We start from the raw sequence: 13,801 nt of genomic DNA, 5'->3' as shown, positions 1-13,801 counted from the left end.
AAGCTTGTTGTGTTTCACAAGAAAGATGTTTTCTGAATCCGTGCTGACAAAGTGTCAATAAATCGTTTTCTTCGAGGTAATTCATAATGTTCGAACACAGTATATGTTCCAAAACCCTACTGCAAATCGACGTTAATGATATGGGCCTGGATTTACTCCTATTTCCCTTTTTGGGTATTGGTGTGACTTGAGCAATTTTCCAGTCTTTAGATATGGAACTTTCTGTGAGCGAACTGTTGTATGTAGTTGCTAAATATGGAGCTATTGTATCAGTATACTCTGAAAGGAACCTGACTGGTATACAATCTGGAATGGAGGCCATGCCTTTATTAAGTGATTTAAGCTGCTTTGCTACACCAAGGATATCTACGTCATTGTTTCTCATCTTGGCAGTTGTTGGTTGGAACTCAGCAGTAGTTACTTCGTCTTCTTTGGTGAAGGTGTTTAGGAAAATCGTGTTTAATAACTCTGCTTTAGTAGCACTTCATCGGTGACTTCACAGTTGTTATCGCGCAGTGAAGATATTAATTGCGTCTTGCCACTGGTGTGCTTCATGTATGACCAGAATCCCTTTGGGTTTTCTCCCAAATTCCGAGACAGAGTTTCGTTACGGAAATTATTAAAAGTGTCTCGCGTTGAAGAACGCGCTGTATTTCGAACTTCTACAAAACTTTGCCAATCCTGGGGATTTTGCGTTCTTTGAAATTTGGCATGCTCTTTTCGTTGCTTCTGCAACAGTTATGTGGCCCGTTTTGCGTACCATGGGGGATCAGTACAAGACTTATTAATTTATGTGGTACATATCTCTCAACTGCCATCGATATTATCTCTTTGAAATCATTCCACATCTTTTCTACGCCTACGTGATCAGAGCGGAAGGAGTGGAGACTGTGTCTTAAAAATGCGTTAAGAGTATTTTTTTCAGCTTTTTTTTAAATAGATGTACTTTGATTTTCTTTTTGGTGGTTGTGGGTGTCACAGTATTCAGCCTAGCAGCAACTGCCTTGTGGTCGCTAATCCCTGTATTCGTCGTGATAGCCCCTATTTGTCCGGGATTATTTGCTGCCACATAATTTGTGGCACAACTTGACTAGAAGAAGGGATCAGTTCGTAGGGCATGTTCTGAGGAATCAAGGGATCACCAATTTAGTATTGGAGGGCAGCGTGGAGGGTAAAAATTGCAGAGGGAGACCAGGAGATAAATACACTAAACAGATTCAGAAAGATGTAGGTTGCAATAGGTACTGGGAGATGAAGAAGCTTGCACAGGATAGAGTAGCATGGAGAGCTGCATCAAACCAGTCTCTGGACTGAAGACCACAACAACAACAACAAGAGGTCAAGTACGCTTTCGCAAACATTTACACTTCTAGTGGGCTAATGAACTAATTGTTCAAAATAATTTTGTGAGAAAGCATTCAGTACAATTTTGGAAGATGTTTCATGCCTGCCGCCGGCTTTAAACGTATAATTTCTTCAGGATATTGAGGGTAGATTGCAGTCATCATCGACTATAATTGTATGAGTAGGGTACCTATTTGAAATATCCGGAAAAGTCGAAAGATTTTCAGAAATATAATCTAGAGTAAAACACGCTCATCAGGAAATGTAAAAGGACCATTTTTACTGTATAAAACGGTTTGGGACCTAGGAAATTTGGATGTAGTTCGATCTGGTTCATAGAGTTCATATGTAGATGTATGTCGAAAACCGTAAGAACAAGGCATGTCGTTTGTCTCGTAGACAGCTGGAAAATCAATGACGCATTTGAGGTGGTGACAAATGCGAGTAATTTGCCCATTTCTAATCCGTATTTGACAACACGAAAAAAATATTAATCTCATATTTATAAAAACTGGAATTTTAATACACTGCTCGAAAGTACGAACGGAACATGAACATGGGCGTCTGCTACACACTACTGAGCAATAACTGTGGACTGGCTATGTTCTCAAATTATACCTTTACCTTTCACGAATTACGTACACAAAGAAACGTCATTACTTCCTCGATCGTTTACATAAAGAGACTGAAATGTCCGACACGTTTCGAAAAGAAAGTGGAAACTACCATTCATTCCGTTACCCTGGATGCTTTTCATTGGACTTTGAGAGATTCAGTAACGTGTATGACCTCCGTGAGCTTTCGTCAGTGCCTGACATCTACGTAGCATTCTCTGTATAAGGTTACAGAGGCCACCCTGTAGAACCCGTTCCCATTTTGAACGAGAGGTTGTAAGGTGTCAGGCAAATCCAACACCTTACATGAAAACCCTGACATGATAAGCAAATCCAATAGTATGTCACATAGCTCGGAATAAATCGTGACATTAAATTAACCAAAGTAATACGAGTAACGAGTGAGCAAATGGAATTCCACAGACTAACACAAGAATGCCTAAATGCATGTCGTACCTTCCCACCGTGAGGCAGACGCAGTTCCGAGGGGAGAAACGAGGACAGAAGCCGAGAGCAGAACCGTGTTAAGCTAGAAATGGGAGGGGCTGAGCACCCACGCCGCGAGCCTACCTGTACAACTATACAACCCGCACGTTTTAGCGTGAGGCTTTTTCGCGTCTCAGGTATGTCAAGGACAACCCCCAGCCCATGTTAAAAGCTAGAGCCCTCCAGAAAAGCAGTATAGATCTTACGATAACACAAAAAGGGCCACTACCACCCGCAAGTTTTAGCGTGAGACTTTTTCGCGTGTCTGTTACATTAGGACAATCCTCCAGCCCATGTTAAAAGATAGAGCCCTCCAGAAGAACAGTATAGATCTAACGATAACGCTAAAAGGACCACACCAGCTGCAGGTTTTAGCGTGAGACTTTTTAGCGTCTCTGTTACGTTGCAAACTTTAAAAACATTGCCCCACCACGAAAAGTATAACGTTTCTCATTGGATAGACAGAATTTATGTAGGCGGAGCTTAAGGTTAACATTGAGACCCTGATTGGTCAGATGAAAACATAGCCAGATAGTTTTTTTAAACTAACTTCGGTAAATTGTAGTAAGGAGAAGTTAGAGGAGAGTTAGTTCCGAGACGGCGAGCTGGATGGCTGCTGCGCCGGCCGCTGCCGCCCTGACGCTGCCTAAACACTGACAAGGTAATGAACGCACGCGATGCCGCATTTTTGAGCGCATAAGGCTTCACTCAGAACTGCAGAAGTCTCATCTGTTACACCCCCTTTTTTGCGTAATACTAGTGTCGATCGTTAATTAAAACTCATGGTGTTCACATTTGCCACTTGAAGTAAAGTTCTGAAACGCGATGATTTTTCTTTTATATAGTTATTGAGAAGCCACATCAGCCACTGTAATTTACGACAAGTTAGATAAGTAATTAAAGATAATTGAGGGTCACTGTAGACCATTTTGATAGTTTTTTCTTTTCTGAAACTTAAATTAAACCGAGATTATAGATGTGATATGGCATAGGTCATCCTTCGATCGATTGTAGAACTTGGAAACCCATTCAGGGAATATTCGTTCACATTTTTGTTGAACGCTGTTGGTTTTTACCATCCTGTATTAAAACATTTCCTTTCATCAATAGTGCAATTTATAAACAATGTTTTGAGAGTAGAATAAAATTTCCAATGGTAAACTTAACTGCTTTTTCGACGTTATTTTACCAGCTAACTAAAAATAGGAAAGCCTTGAACCCTTTCCACTATATTTAGTTAGTATTAAGATTCTTTTACAGGGAGTGCAGTGGAGCTGACGCTGAGATCATTTAGTATTTGGTTATATCATCGCTAGTCTCACTGAACTCTTCTGAATTCTACATGTCATGTGTGGTCTGGCGTCTCCTTACCAGCAACAGGTCTCAGGTTCAAAACTAGTTAATTCCCTAAAAAACACGCTCAGAGCGTCGTTGCGCGAAAGTGGTAGGGAGACACGATATAGTACAAACAAACACCACCATGAATGTTTAGAAGGTCATGCAAGTTCTTGGAGAGTCTGTAGTGGAACAGGACGACCACGAACGCGTCGGTCAAGTACACACATCAAAAAAGTTCTGCATCATCCCAGTTCCCAGAATTCCTGAAGATAGACATTGACTATGCATATTGTATCACATAGTCCCTTTGATTGTCCAGAGATGTCACTAAACCCGCCCAAGGATGTAAACAACTATGCATGAGCAGCGCCTATTAGACGGAGACGTTCCGACAACCGATCAATTCCAGTCATTCCACCAGAAAGGAGGTACACGGCTCTTGTTGTCTGTAGTTCAACAACCATGCCTAGACGGTCAATACGGCGGTTCGATCGCGTCCGCATTCCTTCTTTGTGCCACAGAGGGCTCTCAACAAGGGAAGTGTCCAGGCGTCTCAAAAATGGTTCAAATGGCTCTGAGCACTATGGGACTTGAACTTCTGCGGTCATCGATCCCCTAGAGATTAGAACTACTTAAACCTAACTAACCTAAGAAAATCAGACACATCCATGCCCGAAGCAGGATTCGGACCTGCGACCGTAGGGGCCACGCGGTTCCAGACTGAAGCGCCTAGAACCGCACGGTCACACCGGCCGGCCGTCCAGGCGTCTGGTAGTGAACCAAAGCGATGTTGTTTGGACATGGAGGAGATACAAAAAGACAGGAACTGTCGATGACATGCCTCGCTCAGGCCGCCCAAGGGTTACTACTGCAGTGGTTGACCGTTACCTACGGATTATGGCTCGGAGGAACCCTGACAGCAACACCACCGTGTTGAATAATGCTTTTCGTGCAGCTACAGGACATCCTCTTACGACTCAAACTGTGCGCAATAGCCAGCGTGATGCGCAACTTCACTCCCAATGTCTATGTCGAGGTCCATCTTTGCAACCACGACACCATGCAGCGCGTTACAAATGGGTCCAACAACATGCCGAATGGACCGCTCAGGACTTGCAGCACGTTCTCTCCACTGATGAGTGTCACATGTGCCTTCAACCAGACAATCGTCGGAGATGTGTTTGGGGGCAATCCGGTCAGGCTGAACACCTTAGACACACTGTCCAGTGAGTGCAGTAAGATGGAGGTTCCCTGCTGTTTTGGGGTGGCATTATGTGGGGCCCACGTACGCCGCTAGTGGTCATGGAAGGCGTTGTAACGGTTGTACGATACGTGAACGCCGTCCTCCTACCGATAGTGCAAGCATATCGGCAGCATATTGGCGAATCATTCCTCTTCATGGACGACAATTCGCGCCCCCATCTTACACATGTTGTGAATGACTTCCTTCAGGATAACGACATCACGCAACTAGAGTGGCCAGAATGTTATCCAGACATGAACCATACCGAACATGCCTGGGATAGATTGAAAAGGGCTGTTTATGGAAAACGTGACCCACCAACCACTCTATGGGATCTACGCCGAATCGCTGTTGAGGAGTAGGACAATTGGACCAATAGTGCCTTGATGAACTTGTGGATAGTATGCTACGACGAATACAGGCACGCATCGATGCAAGAGAACATGCTACTGGGTATTATAGGTACCGGTGTGTACAGCAATCTGGACCACCACCTCTGAAGGTGTCGCTGTATGATTGAACAACATGCAATGTGTGGTTTTCATGAGCAATAAAAAGGGCAAAAATGATGTTTATGTTGATCTCTTTTCTAATTTTCTGTGCAGGTTCCGAAACTCTCGGAACCGAGGTGATGCAAAACATTTTTTGATGTGAGTGTATCGCACACATGCACGATGTGGTTTTGGTAGGAACATATCTGCGGCCATTCAATTACTTCACTGTCCAGGCCTCGTAAGACCTCCCTGCTGACACCCGCCACACAGGCCCTGGCGTTACAATGAATTCAAGGCAACGACTGTATGCTCCAACCAGTACAGGGTCCAACAGGATCTGTTCGACGTAGTGGCTGGCGATAAGAGACCATGGATAACATCAAGGCCTGTATGTCTGTCAATACAGAAGCCTGCCCACAGTATCGCAGAACCTTGGATATCTGTCAGTTTCCTGGCCAACATTTGGAAGATACTGAACACCACGGGTCTCCGCACACGGACAGGCTCATCACCTTGCGCCAGAGGGTATCTGGATTCGTCGGTAATAACACGTTTCGCCAGTGACGAAGTAACCAATTGACGCGGGGAAGGCAGAACTGAAGGCGAGCTCCAAGATATTGTCGTTTCGAGTGGGGTACTCGATCAAGACATCTGGGTCGTAAGGTCCTCTCTCGTAACCTGTTCGTTAGAGTCTGAACCCAGCGGCTCTGGCAGCCCCTCTGAGATTGTCTTTCAGTGCTGTGGTGGTATCAAATGATTCAAATGGCTCTGAGCACTATGGGACTTAACATCTGAGGTCATCAGTCCCCTAGAACTTACAACTACTTAAACCTAACTAACCTAAGGACATCACACACATCCATACCCGAGGCAGGATTCGAACCTTCGACCGTAGCGGTCGCATGGTTCCAGACGGATGAGCCCAGAACCGCTCGGCCACAGCGGCCGGCGATGTGAGGTGATGGTCATGTTTGTGTGTGGAGGCGCCTTCGTACCTGCCAAATGCTGTGCAGCAAATCGACACATTCGGCCAAGCTTCTGCAATGGTGTGGGGGAGCTTCAGGGTTCACAGCCGTATGGATTTTGTCTTTGTGCATGGTCGCCTTATCGCCAGGCAGTAGATCGAACAGATCCTGTTGTAACATGTACTGGTTGCTGCATACGGTTCTTGGGCCCCGAGTCACCAGGGATGTCTTGCGAAGCCTTGACGCTTAAGTAATGGAATGGTCAGCTGTGAGTCCTGTTCAAAGCCTCATCGAGGATGTATCGGATATGCTTGACAGAGATGTCCGTTTCCATCATGTTCCACCATAGACTCTCCAAGAACTCTCAAGGGCTCTCCCTAAAGTATGGAAACGGATATCATAGGGAAGCCTCCAAAGGCTTATAAGAAGCATGCTACTTTGGTGTCGGACGGTGATAGACGCTCGCGGAGGGCATATATCTTATTGAAGCTCTGAAAGACAAATGGAACGCACCCAGGATAACGGAATGAATGTTTCCACTTTGTTTTCGACACCTGCCGGACATTTCAGTTCTTGTTAAGTAAATGAACGAGGATGTGACGACTTGTTGTATACGTAATTTATGAAAGATAAAGGTGTAAATTGATAACATACCTAGTCCTCAGTTATTACTCAAAGTAGTATGGCAGCCACCCGAAGTCATGTTCTCCTAATTCTTTTGAGCAATGTATTAATGTTACTCCACGGATCTGTATCCTCTACGATTAGCTGCGGTTTGAAAAAAAGGAAGGAACTAAGCCCGAGCTCTCAGTATTCTTCAGCTACTGCTGAAAGCCAAAGCTTCATGCACTTGACAACCGTTGGCATCTATCTTTACGCTGTAACTACGATGTGGGTCCCCTAATTGCATAACTGCCTTTTGGGGGCTGTTGCGTATACAAAATATGTGGTGTTCATAAATAAATTTTGTCGCAACTGAGACGAAACAGTGATTTGTTGCATTTCTTTGATATACAAGGACCTGGGAATATATTTATCAATATAAGCCAGATCAATGGATTTGACGCATATCTGCTACCTGCAGCTTTTGCCAGCGTCCACTTCTCTTGCCCGCCAAAGTGACTTACTGCCTTTCTTGTGACCTTTCAAGAAATGAGAATACTTATACGGCATCCGAGAAGTATAACTCACGAGATTTACTCGAGAGGAAATGGTAGAATGAATCTAAAACCTAGACGTCACTCGCATTATTAGGGCGTGCTGAAATGTATCGCCTCCGAGTATTTAATGTGAAAACTCTTAAAGCTTTTTAAAACAAAACAAACAATATTAACATTCTACATCTTTATTCTTCATATCTACCAACATATTTCCCAAAATCGTCACCCTTACTACAAACACATTTCTCCCAATAAGAGACTAGTTTGTTGATACCGTCATTGTAGACCATTTGGAATAGTTGACGGTCTCTCAACCTCACCTCTGCTTTCATCATTTCATTACTATCATAGCGAAATTTTGGAAACACATAAATATCGGATCGGGCCACGTTGGGACTACAGTATATGGAGGACGATCAGTGAAACCAAGGCTCGGACTGCTGCAAATGTCGGAGTGCTTGTGTGTGGTCGGGCATTGTCATGCTGAAGAAGACGCTACTCTATGTGCGGAGAAACTTCTCGAATTATTGCTTTCAGTTTCCTGAGGGTCTCGCAGTGCCTTACAGAGAACCTTATTGGCGTCGGCGATCCTGTCACAGAGGTCGAGATTTGCACCACCGTTTCCATTATTATGAGCACGAACGAACCAACTTTGCACATTACTGAAGTCGACACAGTCCTCTCCGAACACAGCTTTCATTCTTCTATGGATTGCAATTGGAGGCATGTTTCTGTGGTTAGAAACTCTATAACAGCACGCTGTTTCTCACGCACCGACATAGTTACGTTACACACCGTCATGTTACACGCTACAATTCAGAGCCCTCTAAGGACAGAAGGTTGCGATTTGCGTCAGCGAAGGGGGAAAATCAATCGGGTAATATGCATGACATGTAACATGTCAACCGCTGTTTTCAGCACTCTCTCGTAAACATAGGGCTCCCTGATCTAAGGACAGTGTAAAAACGAAACTTCCATCTTTGAAGTGGTACACTTCCGAAGTGGTTAAGACAACAGAGAGGTAAGTTTTAAACTGGCATCAGATCATCCATATTTAGTTGTATATGGGGCTAGGACGTCAAACCGGCCTACTGGGAGCAGGAGAGGCACCACAAGACATTTTAATTTCCACTGTCAATACTTTTCCAAATAAATTCATAAGACTTTTTCAGCGTGATCAGGAAGGGTACAAGATTCATACGTATGGCAGTGAAAGTTCCAGAACCTAACAGAATATTTTTTGCGTGTAAATCTCTCCATTTTTACTGACTTTTGCACGGGCCTGATGACATAAGTACCTTTTCCTTCGTAAGTCAGAGAGGGTCTTCGATGAATTTTGCAGAGCACACAAAGCACACTTCCAGGTGTTTGAAACTTTATAATTTATTTAATTGGTGAAAAAATGAATGAGCGCGTACATTTTAAACTTTATGATTATAAAAAAACTCGAAGTTTACAGTTAATTATCTCAGTTTCTACCACATTTTTTTTATAGATTTGAAAAATTCTAGAGTTCTGTATTAAGGGGGTTGTGTTTTGTAAAGATATAAAGTTTAAAAATAATGAGAGTTTTGCTTTGCGTGTTATATGTGCCTATGTACACAGACGTGTTTTTTGGAAAATCCCCGTTAAAGTTTCTGCTTGTATTTGTCATTCATTTAGAACTGTCCAGCACCATAAGCAAGTTCTTCTCCGCTTTCTATATCCGTTTTCTTCCTTTTTACGTTTCTATGATGCTCTCTTATTTTGTCACCTTCAAAAATTATTTATCTGCTTTCACTGTACCCTCTCTGTATATCGCATAGAAATTGTTTCTGGCAATCCTTCCCATACACATTGGATAAAAATCTCATTTGGTTTTTGGGTACCGTCAAGAAGACATTTCTTCAATAAAATTTCATCTGAAAGGTCCCTAAATATAGTTTTGATGGCTTCCGTTACAGGAATTTGTAGAGAATTCCTGTGATAGTATTCTTCACCATATGCAACTGACCTTTGGTGGCCATACCATGACTCTATTGTATGTGGATATTTTGTGGGTGTATAAGGCTCTAAACTGTTGGCTTCAAGTTTTTCAAGTCCTTCGTATTCCATTTTAGTGTCAAGCAATAATATTATAACTTCTGCACAATAGTGTCAGTGGCTTACGGAGCACATTTTTGAACCTCAAGGAAAGCATTAATGTTACGGTCACCAAGGTACTTCGCATGTCGCAGCCTACGGGAGGCTACTGATTTGGTAAACAAGCTGATAACTCCATGCAGACTTTATAGTTCATATTTCATTCATGCTCTGGAATCCCATTCACACAACTAAGACAAAATTTGCTCAGAACTTCTACATCTAGTACTCTGCCAGTGGCAACTGACGTTGCTGCAACAACTACCTTCAATGAAGTGTGCCAATGTTTTTGCCAGGTACATTCGAAAACATCCACTGTGCCATTTGACAACAGATTCTTCTGCAGCACTTTTCATTGATGGTTCCGCAACTTCTTTTATTCCGCTAAGCAGTAAGCTCTAAAATTTTGCTGGCGGGGGTGGGAGGTTCAGCACAGTGTTCTAGCAGTAGTGAACACCAAAAGATCCTGAGGAAGATCCCAGCACAGGGGTCGAAACGTCGAACATTTTAGAAGAAACATGACACGACCTATTAACCTAGAAGATTTTAACTTCACAGTACAAAATGTTCTTGCTGCCTTCTTTCCGCTACCAGTTCAGCGCATGCCTTACGCTGCCCTCATATTTTTTGTTTATGGTTGCAGATGTCCTGCAAGAAGTACCAAGATTGCGTTTGCTGCATAGTACTGATAAGTTTGTAGCAACGCCTTTGCTGGCATTCTCATCTTCCACCACAGAAGCAAATTCTACACTAAAGCAATACTTGCATGTAACATTGTCCGATATTAATTGTGACAGTATGTTAATATCAACAATAATACCGCATGTACCCTCAATTTCACATCCTCCGTTTTCATTAGCACCAAAAACAAGTTTCCTTTTTGGAACACTCGGCGCTGATTCGATCTCCGGCAATTTTCTGCCACTGGTGTAACGTTTATCGAATCATACTTTACTGCGTGTCTGCCCTGGTGACGTTGTTTACGGCTGAAGCAACGAATTCAAGACATCTTGTTCGATAATATGCCATAAACAAGCACAAAAAAAAAAAAAAAATGCAGATAAATAAAAATGGTTTGAAATTCACAAAATCACACTGCAATGGTTTCAAAACAGAGAATAAACAAAATCAGCGAACGAAAAGTGTACGTCAACAGCAGCTGAAAGAGTATCACTATTGATAGTGTTTTCTTGCAGGTATGAGAGCCTGATACGAAAATATACCAGTTTGAATTTCACTGAACGAAATACAGTGTCGTATGACAAAAGAATGCTGTGCGAAGAAACCTGGCACTGCACTTCAGTACAGTTAAGACTAAGTAACATGTCTTATATTCCCTCAAACATATGTTTTATATATCAAACACCTGATGGAGATGTGTGCTTGGCATATTTTTGAAAAATCGATTTCGTTTAAATTTTTGGTCTGCTGCCTCCCTTGGAGAGTACCAGGACAGTTCATTTGAATGGGTCAAGTCAATGCTTGTGTTCTGTCTCTATCATTCTTGACAAATATTTACCAGTAATTTTCCTTCCCTCTTTGAGATAACTGTAAGATTATTAACTGCATACTGTAGTATGAAATATGAAGATAGTCATCAAGTTTCAATAATTACCCTCAAAAAATACATTTACATAATTTTTTCTATATTCAGTCACATGTCTGCAAATCCTGACGTACACTGAAATTTCTGCACCACAGTACCGTCTCTAGTTTAGCAATAGAATGCGTCATTTTGTTTTGTTTTGTCTACATCAGTGGCATCATATGGTACTGTGCTGCAGGGATATCAATGTCTACAAAGACTGCAGACATGTACCTGCAAATAAACAAAAAATTAATAACATCATTTTATTTTTTGAAGTGATAATTAAAACTTTGACTACTTTTCACAGCATGACAATACGTAGTTACAGTGCCTGTTCATTTGCTATCGAATATTAAGAAAAATTTGGAAAGTGATTGATAATTGCACTTAACATATGCCTGTGACTGGGGCAAGCAAAGGCAATATTACAACACTGTGCAAGGCATTTAGCAGACTGAAATGCTTACCTTCTTGAGATGTGAAGAAAACTCAACGAGCTGCTTATTTACATGTTCAGGACTGACCGGCCCTTCTGCTTTGATGACTGCGTGCAGATTGACAGAGACGGGAACAACTCTCAAAAGCACTTGGAAGAAATGCCTGCCCCTCGCTTTAAGCAACTGTGGCAAGGCAGACACGATGTTAGGTATTGCAAGTGCACCCTCACCTACACTACCTTTCATGCCTGATGCAACACCTGCTTTTAAGGCCTTCCCTCCACCAGTGCCGATGTTCACATTCAGTGCTGTCCCTATCTTCACTTTCGTGCCCAGACCTCCTTTTGCACCAACGTTCATTTTGAGGCCTGAGCCAATATTCGCTTTCAGTCCCTGGCCTCCTCCTGTGACGATGTTCGTTTTGAGGCCTGAGCCAATATTCGCTTTCAGTCCCCGGCCTCCTCCTGTGACGATGTTCGTTTTGAGGCCTGAGCCAATATTCGCTTTCAGTCCCTGGCCTCCTCCTGTGACGATGTTCGTTTTGAGGCCTGAGCGAACATTCGCTTTCAGGCCCTGGCCTCCTCCTGTGACGATGTTCGTTTTGAGGCCTGATCCAATATTCGCTTTCAGGCCCTGGCCTCCTCCTGTGACGATGTTCGTTTTAAGGCCTGAGCCAATATTCGCTTTCAGTCCCTGGCCTCCTCCTGTGACGATGTTCGTTTTAAGGCCTGAGCCAATATTCGCTTTCAGTCCCTGGCCTCCTCCTGTGACGATGTTCGTTTTGAGGCCTGAGCCAATATTCGCTTTCAGTCCCTGGCCTCCTCCTGTGACGATGTTCGTTTTGAGGCCTGAGCCAATATTCGCTTTCAGTCCCTGGCCTCCTCCTGTGACGATGTTCGTTTTGAGGCCTGAGCGAATATTCGCTTTCAATCCCTGGCCGCCTCCTGTGACGATGTTCGTTTTGAGGCCTGATCCAATATTCGCTTTCAGGCCCTGGCCTCCTCCTGTGATGATGTTTTTTCTTAGGCCTGAGCCAATGTTCGCTTTCAGCCTTTGGCCTCCTCCTGTGCCAATGTTTTTTTTTAGGCCCGAGCCAATATTCACTTTCAGGCCCTGGCCTCCCCCTGTGCTGATTTTCTTTTTGAGGCCTGAGCCAATTTTCGCACTCTGACCCTGGCCTCCTCCTGTGCCGATGTTTGTTTTGAGGCCTGAGCCAACACTCACTTTCATGCCCTCGCCTCCATCTGCGCCGATATTCGCTTTCAGGCCTGAGCCGACACTCGCTTGCAGGCCACGGTCTTCACCTGCTCCGATGCTGGCTTTCAGGGCGGTGCCGCTTTTGATGCCGAGTGATGCAGCATACACTGTGGGTGCCAGCACCAACACTGCCAAGCTGAAAATCGACACACACTGCGACGCCATGTCTGTGCGTACTGGCCACTTGCTGCTCGACACTGATACTGTCTTATAGTAGGCAATGCCATCAACAGTGGTCGTCATCGGCGCATACAGTGTTTACTACCTGCTCTAACGAACAGGCCATTTCGTCCAAAAGCGATAAACCTCCCTTCTAGTAGGCCATTCCGCAACTAGTGATACGTGAGATGGATAATAAGGCAGACTGTTTTATGTCGATTTGAGAGCGATAGTTTTGGGGGCACAGCAGGTGAAGCTGTTGTTGAGAGATTTCTTGTACACACGTAACATTTGAGTGATAAATACACATTTCAAAAGTTTTTCGATGTAACAACATGAAGTGAACATTTCTAATACATATTACATCATATTTATGACTTCAGTGAATATGCACAGTGTTCCGAAACTACACATTCAAATCAATACAAGAGTTTTACAGCATAAGAACAAATGTATTTAGTTATGGTATATACGCTCCCTGATGGAAATTTCGGATGCTAGTGACGATTTACGCAGAAGGTAGTTAAGCATGCTAAATACAGCAGTGGCATTCACAGAAAATGATAGACTGCGCGACTATTGGCCTGTATGCACG

General features: G+C 43.4%; 1 protein-coding gene across 1 annotated transcript in view; it reads right to left on the bottom strand.

Moving 5' to 3' along the window:
* Positions 1 to 13,290, bottom strand: part of LOC126355703 (fibroin heavy chain-like) — a 78,416-nt gene extending 65,126 nt beyond the window's left edge. The window contains exon 1 of the mRNA XM_050006072.1: positions 11,821 to 13,290. Coding sequence (XP_049862029.1) covers positions 11,821 to 13,290 — 1,470 coding nt within the window. The remainder of the gene's footprint in view (positions 1 to 11,820) is intronic.
* Between the last annotated feature and the right edge of the window lie 511 nt (positions 13,291 to 13,801).

This window comes from Schistocerca gregaria, chromosome 3 (assembly GCF_023897955.1).
Source record: "Schistocerca gregaria isolate iqSchGreg1 chromosome 3, iqSchGreg1.2, whole genome shotgun sequence".
Lineage (NCBI taxonomy): Eukaryota > Metazoa > Arthropoda > Insecta > Orthoptera > Acrididae > Schistocerca > Schistocerca gregaria.
The sequence above is the reverse complement of the archived record's forward strand: the minus strand, read 5'-3'. Positions and strand labels throughout refer to the sequence as shown.